This window comes from Anoplolepis gracilipes, chromosome 5 (genome assembly GCF_047496725.1).
Source record: "Anoplolepis gracilipes chromosome 5, ASM4749672v1, whole genome shotgun sequence".
Classification (NCBI taxonomy): Eukaryota; Metazoa; Arthropoda; class Insecta; order Hymenoptera; family Formicidae; genus Anoplolepis; species Anoplolepis gracilipes.
This window is the reverse complement of record NC_132974.1, coordinates 2,345,004-2,362,980: the sequence shown is the minus strand read 5'-3', so window position 1 is coordinate 2,362,980 and position 17,977 is coordinate 2,345,004. Positions and strand designations below refer to the sequence as shown.

Sequence of the window (17,977 nt, the reverse complement as noted above, 5' to 3'; positions counted from 1 at the left end):
GAAAAGTCACATGTTTAAAACGTGTTGAGAAGAGCTTTAAAAAAAAAAAAAAAAAAAAAAAAAATGTATACCAATTGTTCCTTGTAAATTCCAGCGTCAATAAAGCATATAAATATATACGATATAGGAGAGAACATAATGAAATTAAGACTGCATTATACCGAGATTATTCGCGCGAATGCAAATGGATTGGAGCGTTACTTGAGAGTATAATCATTCGTGTTCGGAGAAAGGAGCTACGAGTAAAGGGCACTGTTCCCGCCACTCTGTCCAATTGTTCGGCGACGAATCGCGAGGCGAGTTGGCGCCGACGGATAGCGTGGTCCGTCGACCCGACGCCTCTTATCGAACCGACGCGACGCTCTCGAGACCTTTTTCTCATCGCGAACGGGACAGGGGCGTAAGAATAATAAGGGTACAAACGTTTCGGTTATTTCGCGAGCGTCGAACGGAATAACGAGAGCTCGGTGAATAGTTAGGTGAATTTTTTTTTTGTCGCCCATAAACTATAACATAATGCAACACTTACAGGGTAGTACATCCCTTGCGGAGGAAGGAAAAACGCCCCAGAGCCCCACAGCTTGAGGCCGTTTTGCTCCACCGTTGTGTAAGAAAACAAATCCGTCACTTCGTACTGCCGCCTCCCCCTCCTCCGCCTCCACCGCCGCCTCTCTTCTACGTCGCTTGCTTGTCCTCTTCCTCTCTACAGGCACTCCTATCTCTCCTTCTTTCCGCGTTTAGGCACACTACTATGACGCGTTGGCCGTCGCGGCGTCTCGTTCCCTCCGTCGAGCGGGGATGTTGAAACGACACAAATGAAATCGACACCGAGACAACGACGCACGTCCGTCTCCTAGACTCCCGCACTCACCGAAACGAGGTAGATACACACGCGATAATACATACGCACGCGCGCGCGCACGAATGGACCCACGCACTACGGATTAGCAGCGCACGACGAGTCGCCCGGAGCTTTATATACTGAATCGAGAGTGACGACGGCGTTCTCTGGTACTGATACGCCCGCCTGCTGTTTTTCTGTCACCTTCTCTCTCTCTCTCACGCGATGCTTTTCGTGTCCACGATATCGCTTCCCCTCGCGATCGCTCCGCGTTTTTGTCTCTGTCTGCCGACTTTACGACTCTCTATTTCCACGACCGTCACTGTACGTGGTCCCGACGTGACTAACAACGATCCCGCTATCAACCGGCGCCATTGACCACTAGCGACGCCACCAGGCACGCCGCTCTCAACGCCGCCTCGCGGTCGCCCCCGCGTACTATTGCGAGCTCGATCAGCGCGCACGTACATATGTGTGTGCGCGTGTCTGTGTATACATACGCGCGGTTAATCAAAGCTTGAGAGACTATGCGACGCGATTGACTCAGGATTTACACTTGACGTTTCGGCAAACACATCCTCTTATTTATACATGCGCGCGTATATCAACGTCTTTATTCACTAAGATACGACTACCGTCTTGTTAAAAGCATTCTGTCACTGTATTATATATACTGTAATTTATATATATAAATTGCATATTTATAGGTATACATAAAATACATATTCATAAATGTATATAGATATATATATATATATATATATATATATATATATATATATATATATGTACTATCTATATAAAAATATGCATATTATAATTTTTTTTCAATAAAATAATCTCATTTAAAAAATGAAATTAAAGAGTGGTATTTGTTTCCTATGTAAATTTTTTTTCTCTCTTCTGTAAAAGATATATTACGACTTCTTTCACACATATAGGCTTTCTTATTATAATTTATATGACTTTATGTAATTATTATATTTCGTTGACTTTGCTTAATATTTCTTTGAAGCGAAAAAAAAAAAAATGTTTAGATCTTTTTTCATCGTGCAAAATCAATCTAAAATCGTTTGAAAGAAAAACGTTCGTCGATATGGCAGGGATAATCGGTTCCTCGCTTACTTTCTCAATTTTCTTGAAGCGAAGCAATTACACAGGATTGCGAAATCGTTCATCGCTCGTTATTTGTACTTCGCACTCGCGCATCGCGTGTTCATTACTGTTTTTTATTGCCATTCGTATAAACGATACTTTTTCCCATCGTCTTTTCCAATAAGCACGTTTAAAATGTCTTATTCGTTCACCCGTGATCTTAATCATGCTCCGAAATATTTCAACATGAGAAATATCGCGTCGATTGAATAATCCATAATTCGCTCGCGCGAGTACGCATATCGTCTTAACAAGATTCCTCGTATAATCTCTATGGATTATCTATCTAATGGAATTTCAAAATTTTACCAACTCCCCTAGCGACTTAAACTTTGTACGAAAGATGTTTATCTCCGCTCGCATAAGATTATCAAAGATAATTAATTACATATTCGATGTATGTGTGTCTAACTTTATTACGTGATATAGTACTTTTCAGAAAATAATTTTGCTTTATGCATATATAAATTATTACTTAACGATTCTCTAATTTTAGGCAAATTTTGAAAGACTATGATAAGATTAGAGTCTTCTTTTATATATTTATATCATAAATCATGTGTTTTGATAAAAAGCCATACATGTGTAAAAAGACAGCAGAAATCACGAAATAATGTATCGTATTTATTCAAGAGCTATTAACTCTTTGGGTAGACTAGCTGTACGTGCTTCGAGCTTCTGAGTGATAAGTTATCGATCGCGGTCTGTAATTATGACGGCGTTGACAAGCCCGAGTTACATCGTCGTCTAGAGGCGGTAGACTATTATTTCAGTCTCGTCGCGCGCGTTCGCCGCATTCGTCCGGTTCAATAAAGTCAACGAAAGTTCGTGCAAGTGGAGAACCGACTGACGAGAAAACGCGCGGGGTTCGGCAAAAGTTTCGGCAAGAAGAGTTGCCGGAGAGGAAGTTGCGGGAGACACAACGAAATCCTGTTCAATTTATCCCCCCTGGAACGCGGCCAGGGACGGTCCGCCGCGGAGAAACGAATAATGTGAAAGGCGCGATATCACGATGGTCCAGTCGCCGGCAATTACAATTTATAACCCTGCGGGACGGGATGGAGCGCGGGGATTTTTCTCGTCGAAATGTGCGCATCCGTTGTTATCAACACAAATCCGCGAAATCTCGTAATACTGACAAATAGACACACGCTGTCGAAACTTGTTTAAAACCCCCTCGCCCCTCCCCTCTCCCCCCCCCCCCGCCGCCGCCGCCTCTGGCTTGTTATAGTTTCTCGTGAATCGATTGCCGCACTGCCTCGTTATTCTACGTTAACACCTTTTCCGATAACAAGCGATGACGAAGGAATAAGAAGAAACGATAAATTGCAAACGAACCGTCTGCCGAGTAGTTGCGTACGCAAGAAGTAGGAAGTATTTCGCCGCTTATGGATCGCCTCCCGTATAGCTAGCGTTATATATATATATTGTATATATATATATATATATATATATATATATATATACACACCGACAATCAACCTGCGGGGTGATTCACAGGGGACGCAACCCCTCTTCGGATCACCATAGAAACCAAGAGATGGGACGAGAGGGCGCAAAAGCTATAGTGCTTAGAATAACGCGCCAGAAACCCTCTCCAGATGGAAAGGGATTCTCTGCTGTACCGTCGTCGACAGCGCGATAGCTAGCGACGGTGGAAATATAGAGATATCCTCATCCACGAGATATATTCACGGTGCATTTACCATCGATGACTATAAAGTATATCGCGCGCACCATATCGAAAAGGAAATATCAAATAAATGCAGTTCACCATAACGTCGAGTGATGAGGTACGACTGGAGTTCGTGCTTTTCCAGAAAAGAGATATATAAAAAGAGATCGATAAAAAAAGTTTGCAGATGTTACGAGAGAAAAAACTTACGAAAAACTTCACGGATGTTGATATTCTTAATATGTTTAGTCATCGTCACAATCTCATGTTGTATAAAAAAAAAACAATTTTAAAATTAAATAAATTATTCCTATTCTCCTCTCTCGAATTAAGTAAAATTGTATTATATACTTATTGTTAGAGATACAGATCTAAATTTTATATATTCTTACATTTAGAATAACTGATGCTTGATGTTAACGTCATAATAATTGGCGCTATCAAGCAACACCTTACTAAAAATTAACGAGATAGCACCAAGAGCTCATATTATTTTAGATTTAAGAATTTTCCAACAAGATTAAAATATTGTTTCTTTAATAATAAATATGATCGTCCCTATATCGACGATCCTACTTTATGACAGATTGAAAAATAATAGCATTAAATCTTTTCTGTGGGTGTATGCATGCACTTTTCGTGTTTAATTTCCTCGAAGAGCAGCGCACGCAATATCGAACCGGGCGTCGTAAAATCCATTTTTTTTTTTCTCCCGCGAACTCGGCTGCTGCTGCTGCTGCTGCAGTTTCAAGTACACTCGGGGTGGCCGCGCGCGCGCGCATATTTTTAGAACCCTCCACGCGTGGACGTGCGTTGCAGCTGGAACGCACATGCGCGCACACCCGACGACGCCATTCAGAGTCCTGGTATGCCGGCACCTTCTCTCTCGTCGGCGGTTTACACGGTCCTGACACTATAAATGTTTTACGCCCGACCACACGAACGAAAACGCGGAGCGACGAGAAGAGAGTCCCGAAGGAGAAGAATGAAGGCGGGCGGACGAAAGGAGGAGAGATCGAGAAGGATAAATTTATCGGATCTTTTTTGAGGGGAGGGAATGAAAGGGGCGAGCGACAAAGTATCGCGCGGGATGCAAGGCGTTATATGAGCCAAGGGATTCACGCTCTCCCCTGTTATATCGGGGGCAAAACGCGGTATATTAGTCGTCGGAGATAATTATCTGTGCGATGATAATATAATATGAACGACGCCGAATAATGTCGCATCTAACGATTAATATAATAGAAATTCTGACCGCGGACTGTACGCGATGAATCACAAATGAATCTAATAATTAAATGACGCTGCATCTAGGTAATCTATTGAATATTTGATTAACGACCTGGTTATGCAATACTACAGCTTATATGTGTATCAATAATACATATTATTATCGTTATTCAGTTAAATGTATACATTATTAATTAATAAGGCTTTTACTTCCAATATTTATTTCATATATAAATTTCTGGCATAAAAATAAATTATTTCTTAAGTCACAAATATCTATGACAATTATATAATCAGATTTTAATTTCAATAAAGAATGTGTGAGTCTCCTAAATTAAAATTCAACGAAAGATCCTTTAAGAATAAAAGAGTTGTCAAGTGTAATAAACTATGCGAAATCAAAATGAAATAAAATATGCCAAACAAGAAAAATACAAATACGTTGTAAAGAAATCACATAAACTATTTCCTGAAAAATCCAACCTACATGCTCGCTCGATTTGACTATAAAATATTTCCTTAGAAAAAGGAAATGAAAAAGGAATAAGTGAATAGACATTCGTATACCAGTCGTTATATCGCGATGATGATATCTCGGTTTATAGGTCATCTTCGATTTTTCGAACACTTCCTTCTTTTTTTTTTTTTTTTTTTTTACGATACATCCTGTCCCTGCCGCGGATTTCGAAGGCGGTAGAGAGAAACGGAATCCCATAAGCCACTGCCAAGCGACAGAAGGGTGACACGAAGAGGATCCGATCGGGTAAAAAAGTACGATGAATCGTTCGTCGCTCGGGATTTCGCGAGGATCGTTTGAACTCTTCGTCCGGATTTATCCTTTCTATATCCCTTAATTCCAACGAAGGACGATTCCTTTAAGCATCGATATCACCGTTCTAATGGAGAAAAATAAAAGAATATCTTGCCGTTTATAGAGAGAGAAGACACCGTTCTATCCGAATCATTATCGATTTCGAAAAGCCCAGATTCAGCGTTCGCAAATAGATAAATCTGTTACTAAAAATAAAAAAAATAATATCACGCGAATTAATCGAATAAATCGAAATGGTTGCAATATATTTTTGTATCAACGATAAAGTTCGCGTTAAAGAAACATCTCCGAAGCAAATTGAAGCTGCAAAGACAAATTGCTGACTAATACATGAGCATGCCTATAGATACAATCGTTTAGATTTATCGGCCAATTTATATTATTCGATATTATAAGAGAGAGCAGTGTCGTTTTCCTAAGGATCGACCTTGCATCCTGTATACCTTCTGATAACTGCCTACACTTGACTCGAGGGAGAATCTCAAAGAGGCGTTTCCATGACGACTAGGAGAGCGAACGGCGTTGAGAAGCTACCGGTGAGCATAGTGACTCCTGCTAACATCGCGATAATCTTGCTTGACATATGGAAAGCGGATTTAAAACTTCCATCCTATTACAATTGTGCGATGTGAATTAAAAGAAGAAAAAAAAAATCGGAATCTATTTTTACGTCAGCTATATCGCGTGGAATTTAATTTCCTACATTGTGTCACGTCCCATTACAATAGAAGCGTGTTATGCAACATGGAAGTGACATTTATCATAAACTGAGATAAACAAGTTCAAAGCTTCTATAATGAGAAATGTCACTGCCGTATTGCGTAACATGATTCAACCGATGCCGCCACGTTGTACGCGAATTTGCTCGTCCGATCAATAACTCAGCCGACCGACAAACTGTTGGTTAGCCCCTAATCGATATTGATCAACAACGATAATGAACTATCACTAATCGATGTGTACCCTGTCGCGTTTACGTGTGCGTGAAAGAATTACAAAATTAATTTTCGAAATAATTACGCTAATTTAAACGGACAGTTGTAAGAGAACGACCTGTATTATTTCCATATTTACGTTAAACAGAAGACTTTACAAAGCGTAAAATTTCAAATTACTAGTTTTTGCGAAATCTTTTTTACAGGCTCTTAAAAAAATTACGCTTACCCGAGCTTATACTTAACGATTTAGCCGTCGTCGTTCACGCACGGGTGTGTTTTTTTTAAAGATTGATCACGTAATTGCGGTGAAAGTTTTTCTTCTTTAATGGGCCGTTAGTTTAATAGATACGCGTTATTACGATTTTAAGCGCTCCTTGAAGGCTCGTAAACGTCTTGAGAATTCAATCTACGATCGTCAATAACAGGTATTTCAGGCAAAGGATGTCGTCCACTATAATCGCTGATAATTAAAATAATTTTTAATCGAAATATATTACAATCATTTGATGGAATATTTCCAAAGAAAATCACAAAAGATTTGATGTTCCTTCTCTATCTTTCTTTCAAAAAGGTTCCAAATATATATATATTTTAGATTCTCGGAAATATATTTCGGAAAATCTCTAAAATTAGACTCGTTGAAAAATACTGTCACGAGGATACCATGTTTCACACCTGTAATATTTTATCCGCGTGTCAGTGCTGCAGTAAGCGAAGAGTGCCAAGGTTGCGACATTGGGAATAATTAATTTTCGGTAAGAGTTCTAAAATGATCTACGTTCAATGAGATACGGTTCTTTATTTAACTCAAATTTTCATTCGACTCCAAAGAGTGAAATAGAAATTCAAGATATAATATATTAATATTTTTAATATCACACGCAATGTTCGTTACAACACTTAAGTATAGATCGAATAAATTATCATGACGTTGTGAAAATTAATTCAATTTAATTATTTCAAGTGTTGTGTTTCTTTAATTTCAAATTTCTCTTGTAACATTCATAATAAAAAATTAAATGAAATTTATGTATGTATCGCATGAAAGAGTTCATTCACACTTTTCTGTGTAAACAGCTGTATAAATACGTAATATACTACGCTGTCTGAATTTTCTACAATGACAATGTGATCGAAGAGCGCTCAATCTTCTCGATGAAACGCACAAAACGTACTTAAACGCCTGCTTAAGCCTTTTGGAGTTTTTCAAAGTTAGTTTACGTGATTTTACAACTGCTTCCGATATATCATGACGACCTTAAGGCTGCATACGACGGCCGGATTAACGAGGACAGCTCGACGGTAACAAACACGCGATGCACGCCACGAACGTTTTATCTCGCGCAGGGGGCGGACACGCTCGCGTTCTTTTTCCTCTTAAAACACATATTGTGTGGTAAAATATGGTAGCGCGTTCGCGAAAGCGTGCAACTTTTATCCGTAGTGCAGAGTTCGAAATGTCATGATAATTTTGCGGTTAAAACGCGTTGTGCGCGCTTTTGTGATAAAAAAAAGTGCGTTAAAAAAACTAATTGAATGAATAAAAAATATTTCCTTTCGAATATGCACTTTATGTAATTTCAACCAGATTAAATTAGATTAGGTAATAAAGTGTGTAATTATAACACGGTAAGATGGTAGAAATCGGGCAAATGGCATGTTTGTCATGCTTAAGAGTACCAACGAACCGTAAAGTTCCTCTAAGCTCACCGCTAATTATATGAGAATGTTTTAATCCTCTTAAAAAAGCTGTTTAATATAGAATAAACAAATAAAAATAAAAAATTACTTTTGTTAAAATGCACGAAAGAATTTTCTTTGATGTTCTTTCTCCGTATTTTTATTATAGTTATTATATAAAGAACATGTTATGTAAAAGTCATCTACTTGACTAAAGAATAACAAGTAACACGAGTACAACTTTTTACAAATCGCGAGACAAGTGCAATGACGCCTTGACGAATTGATTCTTTCGCTGAGGTCGAATGTTTCTTAGACGTAGCTGCAAAATAAAATCCATGAAGGCAGCGGTAAAAAGAGCAGCGCGGAAATTCCGACCTGTCTACGTTCCAAAGAGCGAGTCGGAAATAAGAAACGTAACAAATTTATCTCAGCTTCGAATCGAGAATTTCGGCTAAACTTTTTTTATCGAAAAACATAAATATCATTGAATTAAAAAAATTATATTGCAATAATTATATAGTTATCACAATATAATTATATAATTATTTCATGTATATATATATATATTTTGAGACACAATATACCACGTTTTTTCTAAATATATCATTTTATTTCCATTTTTCTTAATTTTTTTCAATTATTTTCTTCATTGTTGAAGATATTTGATTATATAGACTCCTTTTATTTTCGATCTGGATCCATATTAGGGAAAGACCTTCGCGCGTAATGCAATAATGTTTAAACACACGCGCGCACATTAGATTTCTCTCGTGTAAATGACGGAAAGATAAAATCCAAGAATTCACGTAAAGAGAATTTTCTTGCAAGTGTCAAGTCAGAAACGGAGCGAGAAACGCAGAGAATATTTACATAAAGACTGAATATGGAGATGTGTGACAGGTCGAGTTTGGATAAGCGCATAATTAGCACGACACTAATTATCCCCACGTGCAGCTTTTCATATATCAAAGCGGATCGTGTGCTTCCTAGACATTTTTCTCGATAGATATGAATCTCTTTCCTCGACACAGATAGTACCTGTCTGATTCGATTTGCAAGACGGCGTACAAAAAGAGTTCAATCTTGATATATTATTTGTATCAATTTTACAATTTACATAATATATTATTTATACTATAAATTTTAATATAGGAATTTTCTCTCTTTAACGAAATTGAAATTCATTCAATAAATATATTTTCAATCAGATTTAATTACGACGATATAATATTGAAAATTTAAAGATTTCATAGACAGATAAAATTTAATTTTTTATTTAAATTGAATTTTACTTTAATGGAAATTTCATATCGAGTTATCAAGATGTTCAATATCAATTGAAAAATTGAAATATTAAAAGATTTGAAGACTTTATAATAAAAGTGGGACGCGATGGAATGTTAAATTAATACATTTTGCCAATATTAACCTGCTATTGACGCACGTTATAATTATAAAGCTAAATGTCGTATGCTATCGCACTGTATAATTCAACGGTATTATTATTGAACGAGAGGTAGGAAAATGCGCGCGTTGTGTGCGCGAGCTAGAGATTGTCCTGTAATCCTGCTTTCGCTGAACAAGCGAATTCGATTCTTTCGCTTTCTCGCGGTTCTTTGATAAGAGTAATTATTTTAGGCAAACGACGCGAGCGAGTAGATCCTGCGGGAACGCGAAAACATCCCCCTTCGCCGGCAGAGAGAGGATCGGATTACAGGGCTGTATCCTGGCACGGATTCAATTTTCCAGCTAAATATACGCGCCGCGTATATTTGGCGAATCGGTCGGTTGTTTCAATCGCGAGCTTTACCACGCCTCGGCAACGCTATGGAGAGTCCCGGGAGCTAAAATCAATTGCGCGCGCCAGGAGGAGAGGACAATCGTAGGTCTAACCGAAAATAGACGACGACAATCTCGATGGAGGAATCTCCGTCTTGCGCGCGTAAATAAATCGATCGGTATACGATGACAATGCTTTTGTTTGAAAAACCCATCATCATCCGCAAAAAATCGATTAAATATATAAACTGAGAAAGCTTTCTAATAAAATTCACTTTGAAAATATTAATACGTAATATGTATTTATAGCAAGAGAATTCCGAGATAATAAAAAAATATTAATGATTATAGGTAAATCAAAAATTTGTTTGTCATTATGAGATATTTAAAAATACCGTAAATATTAATTTCTTATCTCATTTGAAAATAAATATATAACTTTGATTTTTACAATAATGCCCAACATAAAATAAATAAAACTACGATTCTTCGGAAAAGAGGAATTTCTTCAATCGCGATAATCGTAATGTCCTAAAAGCATTCCGACAGTAGAATTTTCTATTAAGCTTTCACTAACATTCTGTATACAGATAATCATGTAAATCTATCATATAATCGAATTTTCGTAAAATATCAACTAATTCTATAATGAATTCTCTCGTTCAATAAATACAAATTAAAGTAAATCTATTTATAAAAATCTATGCAATGAATTTAATAAGTCTAAAAGAATATTTAGCAATAAATACTATATAATTACTAAAAGTGAGAAAAGTTTAAATTGGAAAAGTTCTCCAAATTCATTAACAAAATCGACATATATATATATATATATTATAATATTAAGTGTATAGCTATGAATGTAGAAATTTAGATAAATCTTTGATAAATATTTAAATATCATTTTCAATAAAAATATATATACCTAGTTTCCGCGTTATTTATAAAATTAAGTAGCTTTTAAACCGACTTTTTCTCCAAAAGATAATAATACATAATTATACATAAAATACGTGCATGCACAAGACTCTTTGCAATATTCAAAAAGTTCTTTTGCCGAAAAATTTATATAATAATTATTTAAGTCAGAATCAACCTGACATCTCTCTTTTTCTCGGATATTGCTCTCTCTTTCTCTTTCAATTCAGTCGATAACGCGGTCGAATTTTAGTCATGTATCATCATCTCGCAATCGAGTTATAACAAGTGCTCATTTCACCGTGTAATTTCCATTTGTTAGCACTCGCAGCTTTCACGCGACTGAATATTCTCAAACAAATAAACGGCTGCGTTGTTTCCAAAGGACTACGATTTCCAGGGCGGTTATCTCGCTACATCATAATTGCTTGCCGTTCAACAATAAATTCCAATAAAGCGTCAATGCATCGCCGGGTCAGAGTTGACGTTATACGAGAATATTTGTATTTGTTCATGATGCCAATTATTTTGTAATTAATTGCATCGCGTTTCATCAGAAAAGAATCGTCGACAAACGCGACAAAAGAATATATGTATTACTACATGTGCGAGAGAGTTAAGGGATACATAGGGAGCTACGTTATCGAGACAGCATTTACCGACAAAACTACTATAGATCGGTCGAGTCACGTTGCGTTTTCAAAATAAACGTCGGATGGCGTCGAGTGTCTCTTAACTCGGCTTGTTGCTGTTCGATGAGCAAAAAATAAATAATTCGGAAATAATAAATCGGAAATAAATCATTCAAAGTGAAAAGAAAGTGCTCGAAAATTCACAGTCATTTTAAAATACCAAGTAGATATGGATTACTTTGCGAGCTAACTCGCAAATCATCCACGATGATAAATTATAATTTTGATATTAAAATTCAGTTAAAATAAATAAATCAATTTTAATATTAAAAATTAATAATTAATCAAAAGTTATATAAATAATTATTAATATATATACATATGTATCTTCCGTTTTCTATCCTTCCCCAATATAACTTCAGATAATAATTAAATTACGATAAAATTTTATTCCTTTTCTAGATTAGAATATTCAATTTCGATAAAATATCAAATCCATATTCTATTAAATTTTTATATTAAAACTCAATAATAATTAATCAAATGTACGAATAATTTTTAATTATCCTCCGCTTTCTGTTCCTTTTCAAAATAACTCTATGTAACGATTAAATTATCCGATAATAATAAAGGATTAATTTTCTAATAAATTTCTTTATTATATAGATTAAAGATTCATTACTAACGTTCTCTAAAGTATTATATACTTTTATTTTATACGGTATCTATTGTCGCAAAATATCAACTATTTATTTAATAAATGGCATAAAATTCTAATGAATATATATATATATATATATATATATATATATAATATGTTAGAAATATTTCAAGATCAGACAGATCATTTAGTTAGAATTAATAAAACATTTTCACTTTATTCAAAATAAATAATTTGTACGAAAGATATGCATCGCTTAAAAAGACTGGTACAAGATCGATTATTAATGTCCTTTCTCGCGACAGTGAGTTATCGTTCGCCATAATTTTACACAAAAATCGTATGCGATTTTGTGCTTCATACTAAATTCGCATAAGGTTCATTTTCGCGCAATCATTATATAGCCGCCGCGCTCCAAGTTGCGAAGGCGAAAATATACAGTGCTGCAAAAATAAATTAAAGATGATTTATGCCGCACATACCCAAATCTCCCGATTGATTTGCTCCCATTCGTGATTCAGCTCATAACTGATCCTGATATTACGCAGAGAGATGCTCCTGGATACCTCTAGGTCGAATAATTTTCGGCTCGAAGGACCGAGACGACGTCGCGCTCTCCGCATCTTTCCAAATAATTAAACAAACTTTCGAAATAATTTTGCGCGCGAGTTGGAAACGATCCGATCCGACTGATGATGCCATCTAATAGTGCCGTCTGGCAACCGCAAGAGAAACTAGGAAAGCGTGATCGGTATTACAGAGAGCATTAGACTCACGGCGATGTTTTTCATACCATTTAAATTGCGATAAAAATATAATCTATATTGCACAACAAGATAGTGGAATATTAAAATTAAAATAAATATTTCAAATATTAAGAGTAAATTAAAAAAGAGGATGGTCATTAACTGGACAAGCGATGAAGGAATATGCTTCACTATTGATTAAAGCTTTGATTTAAAATATTAACACGGATAAAAAAAGAATGCAGCTATTACAAGCATCCTCTATAAAGAAATAGTTCACAATTAAATATAGATTATTGATCGAATATTTTTGCATATTCTTCGCGTTTAATTTATACAAATTACGAAAAATAGGCCTCGCTGGATATTTGAATATGAAATGATGACGAACAAGGAAGAGGAAAAAAAAAAGTCTGAATACATGTTTATTTTTTTATATTCGTGCAGTGTGTAACACAATATTATACGTAATTACATTTCCGATAAAACTCTATTAATACCATCACCGAGCTTTGTAATTTAATTATATACTTAATTACTCTTGCCCAGTACACCTTTATATTTTCGATAGCGATCCCTGTAGTGTACGAAACATCCGTTCTATTTACCGATTTTGCGCCCCAAGCCCTCATGTAATATGATATCGTAACGAGACAAGCTTTATGTAGTACGTTAAAGCACAGAATGTTCAATAAATCGCGATATAATGATGATCGAAAAACCTGAATATTTATATTTATCCCAATTTTAAATAAAAATAATGAAAATTATTATTTTTTAAAATAAATTTGTGTGTATTCTCTGTTCATGATAAGAATCAGACATCTCAATTTTAATCTTTAAAAATTCAATGATTGAACTGTACAAAATCGTCACATTTTTTTTTTTGACACAAAATTATAGAAACTCGTTCACTGAAAAGTTCATTAAAGCTCACAATTTATACTATCATATTCGCATCATCAGTCCAGTCTCCAAATATAAACAGAGTGTGAAAATCGAGCGGTTCGTGTTCTTTAGCCAATAATAACAAAATTCATTCTTCGTTATCCGTCCGTTATTAATTCAGCCAGTTGTACCAGAAAAGCAAATACTTTCGAATTATTCATCATCCCCGCAGTAGTCGCGAGAAGCGTAATGGACCTCGGTGAATAAAAGCTCTTACGGTCCCGTTGATTTTCCATCGGAACAACTGCGAGTGCTTGCTGCGAATTAAAATCATGCGAGAGAGACCGGAATCATTGCCGACGCGTAAATGCAACCTCGGAATTTCTCCATTACGGAGATTTCCGGAATCCGTACGACAGACGTGTTCCCGTATGCAATTACGTGTTCTATTTCCGAACCAAATGTACTTACACTCGATTGTGATTTTAAAAATACCAATAATTATTGTACGTTTGTGTATATATAATATAATTCAGATTTTAACATATTTTAACGACAAATAATATAAATTATTTAAAAAACATATTCCTGCTTTTGTTTATAGTTATCATAAAAGAGAGATGCAGGTGGGTTATAAATAATTCTATTATCCTTGACTGTGTGTGTTGAAATCAATATAAATTTTTTTATAAAGTGTGAAAAGTAAATTATGTATAGGATATATAAAAGAGAGAGAATTAATAATATTATGTTTAGTTTACTTCTAAATACTATGTAGTTATTTTGTGTATGGTATAATTTAAAACTATTGTAATATTCCCGAGAATGCAGAATTATTTCTTCGTTAAACGTGATAACGTTTAGTTCAATTAATAAGTATATTAATTATTGTTGTATATAACTGACGTATATAATGCGACGCCCGCGATATTCGTACGTACATTATATATTGCTTTGTGCAGAAATTTCAGTTTTCGTGTATGAAAAGGAAGCCACTTTACGACGTACCGACGACAAATATAGAATAGAGAGACGACGTTCCTGGGCACGTCTCCTGTAACTTACATTCCGTCTCCTTTCACTAAAGGGCTAATTTGCAAGGCAAGAGATTTAATTAGCGTGAGCAAAGACGGCGACTGCAAGTCTTATATTATGTAATAAGGCTCTTTTTAATCGCCTGTTTAATCTGCTCTGTACAGTATTTAACTTAATTATTTATTTTTGTCGTATCGATAAACGGCTTTTGTTATATCTGAAAATTTGATTTAAAAAGATTTTCTATCTTTATTCGTAAAATGGAAATGCAGAATAATACAACACCGTTCTCCAGATAATATGTTTCACCTTCGAGAGATGTGATTATACATTCACGATCCGTTTTTGAGGTTTCATTGTATACGTATAATTTACAATGATGATACCGTTATGTAATAAATTCTACGAGGATTGATTCACGTTCATAATTAACGTAACGCATCGCGGCTGTGCATAGGCGACATAATCACATAACGAATGGAATCCTAATTACAGCGATATCAAATGAGTGAGCGCACGAGAAGCGCAAATGTATGACAAAGTATTTTATTTACGAAACACCGATTTTTCATTTTAATTATTTTCGATGCAATTCTTCATCGCGGGATTAAATTAAGTAAATAATTCGCAATCGTAACAAAATATCTTTGTTGTGCAGATTTTCACGCTTTTTGAGAAACGTATATTTGCTCAAGCATATATTTCTCTCCTTCTTATCTCTATTTTTTTCCGCCCAATATTCGTATACATTTGCTAGATTATTTAAAAAATTTATCTTTAAAAAGAACTATTTCTCCCTGCAAGATTATTAAAATTTCCAGTTGATGTAATTCCTTCTGCATTCCCGGGATGCGCATGTGGGATTTTCGTCGAGCACTTTGCGCTTTTCCCGCGACTGACTTTTCACACGACTTGTCCTCTTTTCTCTCACACATACAGACACACACATACGCGCATACTCCACTCTGTATCTCTCTTTTTCTTTTTGCTACTTCTCTTACGTCCGCGGGAATATCCCGGATATCCTCGATTCTAATTCAATCGTACGATTTTCTCGCAAGAAATCCCTCCCCACGAAATGGCTTTGCCCAATATCGCCTCCTCGCCTCACGATTTCGCGAATCTCTTTCTCGTATTTGCCCTCTCGTGTCCCGGGTGCGTTTTCAATTCCGACCTCAGGGCTGTATTCATCGGACTGCTGCTGGGCGATAAGATTTAGGACGTCTCGACGAAAAGGGAAACGAACTGCTGTGAGTTGAGTTCTCTCTGGTTTCGTAGTGGAATTAGAAATTCGTATAAAACGAGGTATAAAAAAATCGCGTAAAGCACAAACTTAATTCAACACGGTCGCCAGAGCTGCCGGAAACGTAGAATTTATTTTTCAACCTCGCCCGCATGCAATTATACTTTCTTACTGCAAAAACTTCTGCTTTTATTACAACATTGTCACCTGCTGTAATATGTGTATTTTAAATTATAAGAGAATCTCGTAATATTTCCAAAATATATAATAATATTTCATATTAATAGCTCTATAAATATAATTAATAATTGGTTGAATTATATATTACAGTAAGTGTGAAATGAAAATCGTTTGTGAGAGGAACGTTTCTGCGTTTATGCAAACGTTTCTCTCATAAAAAGGTGTCAACTTTTTTAATCCTATTCGCACTAAAAATCGCGAGAATCCAGCAGGATCTGCATCTCATCTGTGAGAGATACTCACGTTTGCGTTGCCACGTAGCTTTAAAAGTTATTTTCGTGAGTGCCTACTTCGTATATTCCCTATGTTTGCAACACGAGATTTGCAGAATTTTTCACAAATCTCTCTCTTTACAATAATTCTGCATCGCGTATGTTTGTATTAAAAAAATTTTATTTTAGTAATCATAGAAATAATATAAATAAGTTTTTCATTAATTAGTTTTAATAAAAAATATTATTTTCACAAATAAACTAAAATATTAAAAATAACTCTAACTAAATTAACTGAAAATTTATAAAATATATAAATTTTTACTTAGTAAACATATTTGTCCTATTTTGCGCAAGAAATTTTTATACCTTATTAGAATGTATGGATATAAAAGTATATGAAAATGTATATCGTAGACGTAATTAATGCCAACCTTTTATACTCAAATAAAGAGAAGCTTTTCGTTATATAATATTGCTGAAATTTTTTCCGTTTTTTTCTTTATTTTACAAAGTTTGTACTATGCGACCGTTAGATAGAAGTACGTAAAACTAAAACAACTGCAATGACAATTCGTCCAATGAAAAAAGCTTTACTTCGAAATATTCACTTAATTTCCGACCTCAAATTCAACATGAGAAAATTAAAATTCTTTTATACAAAAGTGTACCGTCTAATTATAAATTCTTTATAATAATAGCGAGAAAACGCGCAAAAAATTTCTTTCACTTTTTTTCATAAATCGTTCTCCATATTTCGCCGCGTTTGATTCGACGATTTCAATGTGTGTTAATCAATATTTAACCTCTTTAACATAATTAATTATAACTTTTGTATGGTTTTTGCGGAGATTATATATAAAATCTATATGTATATCTATCAAGAGAGATTATAAAATGATGCAAATATTACATTATTGTAAAAATCAAAATAAAATGTTAACATGGAACAGATTTTGTTACATTCAATCATTCAGATTGAATATCATTTTTATTGATATTCAATCGAATAGAAACACAATACTTGCTTTCTTCGTGCGATTTTGCGTTAACTTGCACTTTAAAAAACTTTGTTTTACAATTTGCTTCATAGAAAGAAAAATCACAAAAGAAAAATCGTCATCTGTTAGTGTATTTCAACGCGCGTACCGCTCACGTGTTACTGTCAGGTTTAAGGTCAAGCAAAGAATGCCATTTTCCGACAGTGGCCCTGCGACGGACATAAGAGGATTAAGTCCGTTTTCTTTGCGCCGGATTTGGCGCACTGTA

General features: G+C 35.2%; 2 protein-coding genes across 13 annotated transcripts in view; one reads left to right on the top strand and one right to left on the bottom strand.

Moving 5' to 3' along the window:
- The window catches only part of LOC140666249 (uncharacterized), a 308,424-nt gene that overhangs the window by 177,999 nt on the left and 112,448 nt on the right, over window positions 1–17,977 (top strand). The gene's annotated exons all lie outside the window — the stretch shown is intronic.
- LOC140666248 (RNA binding protein fox-1 homolog 2) overlaps window positions 1–17,977 on the bottom strand; it is a 256,874-nt gene that overhangs the window by 143,005 nt on the left and 95,892 nt on the right. For 3 of the 12 annotated variants that reach the window (XM_072893220.1, XM_072893217.1, XM_072893219.1), the window contains exon 1: window positions 530–1,415. The exons of 2 other annotated variants lie outside the window; for them this stretch is intronic. In XM_072893220.1, coding sequence (XP_072749321.1) covers window positions 530–541 — 12 coding nt within the window. In that variant the 5' untranslated portion in view covers window positions 542–1,415. Of the gene's footprint in view, window positions 1–529; window positions 1,480–17,977 lie in introns of those variants that run through there. 7 more of the 12 variants (XM_072893222.1, XM_072893223.1, XM_072893211.1 and 4 more) reach the window with 7 other exon arrangements.